We start from the raw sequence: 6,000 nt of genomic DNA, 5'->3' as shown, positions 1-6,000 counted from the left end.
GGGGGCCCTTGCCCTTTCCCTCAACTCTAGAAATATGAAGGCTTTTGGTCTCCCTGGGGTGGCTGAGATGTGGAGGCAGCCAGGGCTTTACCTGTACACTGACTTTTGACCAGTTGAATAAAAGTGCACATCTTAAAAAGTGGGGGGAAAAAGTATTTGCAATAGATAAATCATTCATTCTATCAAAATAAATAAAAATTCTATCATACGATCTCCAGCCTCATTTCCAACATCAAAACCCTTTTGTCTAACTACTATTCCTTTTTCGTGTCCAAATTTTGCGTTTCAGTCACCAAGTATTACTAATACATCTTTATTATGCAATAAAGGCTACAATATTTGCTCAATTTCAGACTGCTAAAGTTGGTAGCAATCCTCAACTTCTTAATCTTTCAATTTAGGGATCATTGTATTTGAGTAATGTATGTAACAGATCTTTCTTGTATGTATATGGATAGTATTCTGTCACTCACAGCTTTATACTACAGGAGATTATGAAATGTTCTTTTTGATGCTGAATGAAACAACATTCTTCTGCAGTTTGTCATTCCTGGAATCGTAAATCATGATTGTCTGGTTCAGAATGGCCAGTATCAGTTCATCTCAAATCACTAAGCCGCTGTTGTCAATCATTATGCATTCTATTTCATTTTTTACAGCTTCCAGTTTTTCTGATATTTCTACTTCATACATCCCATGTTCCAGTTATTAATGGATGTTTACAGTTGTTTCTCCTCCTTATGAGTCTTTCTCACATCACCAAAGGAAGGTTCACTGGGTGAAAGCTTTACTGCATCTGCACCATCCTGGTAGCCTCTATTTTTTTTCAGAAGCAACTCTTCCTACGTTGCATTTTGAATGCCCAGCAACCTGAGGATTGCATCTTCCAGACTTTATCCAATAATGTTCTTCCTTTATCCATAGGGTTTTCAAAGCCTGCTATTTCAAAGTGGGTAGCCTGTCCTGCTTCTTAGTCAGCCTTAGCCTGGAAGCTCTACTGAAACCTGTCTACCATGAGTGACCCTGCTGGATTTGAAATACTGGTGGAATAGCAACACGCAAACCACCACTATATAGCAAACTGACAGATAAGTGGTCGTGTTGGGAATTCTGCAACCAGCACACCCATTACTACTCAAGCACGGAAAATGAGGCTTAGAAATGACTTAACATGTCCAAGGTTTCTCAGTTAGAAATTGGCTGTGCCTGCATGGGGCCCAGGTCTACTGACTCCATGCTTTTCATCCATACCTCAGGAGTGTGTGGTTGGGCACAGTGGTGGGCTCTGTAGAGTACCTGACTCCACAGAACCTCTCATTCCAGGAGAGCCGGATCTACGCTGTGGCCACTTCAGGCATGCAGCTTTCAGATTCAGGAGTAACACCCAGGAGCAATACTGCCAACTACGGTGAGTTCCAAGGAAGGTGCTAAGGGAGTGGATGCCTGTGGTGGCAGATTGGGGCTGGGAGGAGAATTCTTCCCTGAGAAACATCCACGGACAGGATCATCTAGCACCTGATTCCCTTCCTCAAGCAGTCAAACCATACAAGGGCCCATGACAGGAAAAGGAAGTTGTGTAGATTCAGTTAATTCATTTCCTGCCAAATGTATGTGAGGACAGTAGCCAATCACTGAGCTGGAAGGCATCTTAGTGCCAGCCTGTCACCTGCACAGGATCCCTTCAGTAACACAAGGGTTATGGATGGGAGTTGCCCCCTAACAGAGCTGCTTCCATGCTGGCCCACGGGTCAGCCACAGAATCCCTACACTTGCATTAAACACAATTCACTCTGGCCAAAGTGGATCTGAATGCAAGCCTCACACCTCTCTTACAGGGTTACAGAGAAAAATGGTTACAGGGAAAGGTTTTTGGATTCTGTTGTAAATTGCCAATTAATGCAATAAGATAAGGGCCTCCCAAAGGTAGTCAAAAGAACAGAAGCTGAAAAAGGCCCTGTCCCATCAGAGCTCTGCCACTCCCTCTCCTCCTTGAGCACTTTTTAAGGGAAACACTGATTGCCTCACCTTGCCCAGTTCTCTCCCTCCTGCATATCCCTGATTGGGGAGTGAATTCATCTCGTCCTTCTTTTCCCCACCCTAGCTTCAAGCCCTCCTGCCCTCGCGTCCCCGGGGCCTTTCTCTGGCCTTGTCTACAAGAACATCACTGTGCCTGTCTACACAGCCTTGAAAGGGGTAAGGCTGTGGTCCCAAGCAGGGTGGCCCCCTGGGGGAGGAAAGAGGGCGAGTCCCTCAGGTCAGCTTCTGCACACACATGGGCCTAGGATAAGAGCTCGAACCACATGGATTTCATTTTCTTTTTATTGTTCATTTTAAAAATTGCATGTTTACAAAATATATATACGTATGAAAATTTGAAAAATCAACATGAATGTGGACAAGTGAAAAGTTAAACGTTAAATCTATATATGCCTGTTCTACCATTCCCATCTCCACCTTCTCTATCTGTCCTACTTCCCTGGCCCCTGAGAGCGGTGGGACTCCTTACAGCTATTTTTTATGTGTTTAGCTTATTTTTTTTATGTGTTCAAACATAAACCCATATATACTCCCATACACAGCTCTCTTTTTAAACAAAAATCAGATATAAGCATGTGTTACAACATGTTTTCACATAAATTTTTCCCTGTTAGTATTATAATATTCATTAAAGGTTGTCACAGTAGAATAGAAAGCCAAAAATGAAATTTCACCTTGCTTCTCTCTAATTTCTGCCCCTGGAGGCAACTATCGTTAATAATTTTAGTATTTTGTTCTGTAAAAACTTCTGATTCATTTACAAATAAACTCCCTTTCCTTTTTTTTCTCTTTCCTCCTCTTTTTTTGTCTGAAATATAGACACACTACAGAAAAGGGGTCAGACTGTATCGTATCCCTCACTCAGTCATATGCCAAGCCATCCCTTGAGTATGACTTCACACACTGCTCAGTATCTTTATAGTGTGATCCTTTACAACTTGTACTATAGTGGTCCTTAATCGTTGCTTCCTGATTGTCACTCATTTCATGTCCCTGCTTTTCTCTAAAATAATGTTGGGTGAATATCATTATGTAGCTAGATGTATTATTATATATCCATATAAAATACTTAGGTTAATATTAAATATTTTTGTTGTTGTTGTTATGTACCATTAAGTTGGAGCCAACCCATAGCTGACTCTCCAGCACATTTCCAGAGGCAGTTAATCGCACAGGAGGAAGTTGCCCATCCTTCTCATATTTTTTCCTTATGTATACATATTTTCTTTAGGGTGAGTTTCTTATGTATACTCCTAAGAGTGAGTACTAGAAGTGCAATTCTTTAAGTTAATTATATGCATGTTCTTTTAAAAAATATTTTTTCTTTCCTCCTGTTAAAACAAAATTTTTGTTTTTTAGCTTTAACAAACAGGTTTATTTTCTCCAAATTTAGGCTAGAAATCTGAATTCAGGGCGCCAATTGTAGGGGAAGGCTTTCTTTCAATATGAGTTCTGAAAGGAGGTCCTTGTTTCCTGCAGCTTCTGTAGGCCCAACATTCCTTGAAGAACTCCATATGTCTTGGTCTTTCTCTGATTGAGGATTTTCTCAGCACAGGGACCTTAATCTAAAGGATGTGTCTGCTCCTGGTCTTATTTCTTGGTGTTACTTAGGTTCTTGTCTTTCCTTTATTTCTTACCCTTTCCTCTTGTGAGATAAAAGGTGTTACAACTAGAACTATTTAAAAAAAAAACAAACACCAAAACTATGCACAACCTCAATACTTTGCATGTATAATTTAGTGAAACTGACTGCATTCGTCAGGTAGTACAGCTATTCGTGTACATGTTTTAGATTTTGGTAGGGATTGCCAAATTGTCTTCCAAAATGGCTTTATCACACTGCAGAGTATCCTTTTTCTCGTACTCACCAACACTGAGAATCATCAGTCTTCTAACTGAAATGATTTTTTATTGTCTCAGTGCCCCACGGTTTTTAAAAAACTTCTTTTTCACGGTTGGCCTTCAGCATGACTTCCTGGCCCCCTAGTGGCAGAGAACAGGAGAAGGATGAGCACTCTCCTGTGTAATTGAACTGCCTCTGAAAACCCGTTAGAGGGTCAGCTGTGTTCTAACGCGACAGCACACAGTGACAGGAAGAGTTACAGCAGGCTGGATGGAATAGCTCCTCTAGGGATCACAGAAGAGGGTGGGTGGTGGCCCACGGAGAGGTATGGAAGGAGGACACAGAAATCTTCTAGAGCTCTTCATTAGAAAATTAATGTTCCAAACCGGCAACTGCTTTGAATTTTGAGGCTTCACTATGAGTTGTGTGCCATCGAATCAAGAACCAACCCATAGCGGACCCTCCAGTGGAGGAGCTGGTGGATTCGAACCACTTCTCTTTTGATTACAAGCACAGCTTCTTTTCTAGAACTCTCTGGAGCAGTTACTATCTATGCCAGACTGGGTCAGGGCATTGATGTTACCCTAGAGAGGCTGTGATGGCCAAATCTTTGGAATCTCGGCTTGGGCACAGCCACAGGGCGGGATGGGCCTTGTTTAACAGCCCAGCTGCAGCAGGAAAGGGGTCTGTTTTTCAGAAAGCCACACAGATCAGCAGCATGCCCTTCGTGGACGAGTCTTCAGGGTCTGATGACGACTGTAGCTCTCAGGCGAGTTTCCGAACTTCATTCCCGTGCTCCGAGTCCAGGAAGACCAGTGGACTGGGTAGTCCCCGGGCCATCAAGAGAGGTAGGAGAAGGCGAGCAAGAAGAGGACTGGGCAGCAAAGGGCTCCTCACCTCCTCCACAGGTGGTTGTACACAGGGGTCCCTGCTTGCTCTGTGCCCAGACCTCCAGTGCTCCAGCCCTCGGAGTCCCTGGGTGGGTGGTGAAGGTTCTGTAACTCCTGGGCTGCACCAGACTGGATTGAATGGGACCTAGGACCTTGACTTTTCTCCTCATCAGGTGTCTCCATGTCCTCACTGAGCTCCGAGGGTGACTATGCCATCCCCCCAGATGCCTGCTCATTGGATAGTGACTACTCAGAGCCCGAGCACAAGCTACAGCGCACCTCAACTTACTCCATCGACGGGCTGGGCCTCGGCGGGGTAAGCTGGGAGTGTGGAGGTGGGGGACAGGAGGTAGGAGCAGACCTTCAGCAGACGGAGAGGGGACTTCTTTGTCCTCAGCACTGGACACATACAGGCAGCGGACAGCAGCTGTGAGAAACCGAGGGTCCTGGAATAGGTGAAGGGAGGGAGCATGGGAGCTGAGGTGAAGCCATGGGGAGTGCTGGGGGTTGTGCAGTTGTGGAGTCAGGCATGCACAGACCCCATGAGGAAGGACCAACAGGGAGCCTACCAGGACCAGCTGCCATGGTCCACCAAGTCCCACCAGGCCCCACCAGGCATTATCCACACAGCAGCTGGGCAGTGCTGGCAAGAGCTCACATTGGTTGAGCGCTTACAGTGTGTCAGCCACCGTGCTCAGTGCTTCACAGGGCTTGTCTCATTTGCCCTCACCTGCTAAGGAATACCATCCCACTTTACGAGCCCCAGGATCTGATCATCTAAGACAGACTATTGTGTGCCAGACAGTATAGTCATTCCCAAGCCCTTGTTCTACACCACTGTGCCTCTTTGTCTTCCTCTTCTCAAGCCTGCCTTATCCGCCTTCCCCTGTGTGCTGCCTGGAACAGCCTTCTCTTGGCTTGTCTGAGACTGACATTTCTTTCAAAGGCAGTTCAGGTCTGCTCTTTCCTGAAGCTTCCCCTGGCCTGCCTCTCCCTCCTACAGCCCCTCCTGGGCCATCTTTTCATGGTGAGGTGTTGTCTTACCCAATCAGTAGATACATCCGTGCCTTTGTTTTCTCTGAGCCCTTAGCAGGACATGGTGCTCTGAAAATATACGTGGTAGGTTTTTTCATTGATGGCAAAGCAGGCACTCAAGTGGACTATTTTGGCCATGTGATACCCAGGAGCCCCCTGTAATAACTCCTTCTGTCCGCCCTTCTCCCCTCCACC

General features: G+C 45.2%; 1 protein-coding gene across 1 annotated transcript in view; it reads left to right on the top strand.

The window, feature by feature from the left end:
- The window catches only part of PLEKHH1 (pleckstrin homology domain containing, family H (with MyTH4 domain) member 1), an 84,452-nt gene that overhangs the window by 60,738 nt on the left and 17,714 nt on the right, over positions 1-6,000 (top strand). The window contains exons 7-10 of the mRNA XM_006884760.1: positions 1,324-1,408; positions 2,102-2,193; positions 4,578-4,728; positions 4,944-5,086. Coding sequence (XP_006884822.1) covers positions 1,324-1,408; positions 2,102-2,193; positions 4,578-4,728; positions 4,944-5,086 — 471 coding nt within the window. The remainder of the gene's footprint in view (positions 1-1,323; positions 1,409-2,101; positions 2,194-4,577; positions 4,729-4,943; positions 5,087-6,000) is intronic.

This window comes from Elephantulus edwardii, unplaced genomic scaffold (assembly GCF_000299155.1).
Source record: "Elephantulus edwardii isolate Elephantulus edwardi_28Jun2011 unplaced genomic scaffold, EleEdw1.0 scaffold00037, whole genome shotgun sequence".
NCBI lineage: Eukaryota > Metazoa > Chordata > Mammalia > Macroscelidea > Macroscelididae > Elephantulus > Elephantulus edwardii.
This window is presented reverse-complemented; position numbering and strand designations above follow the sequence as displayed.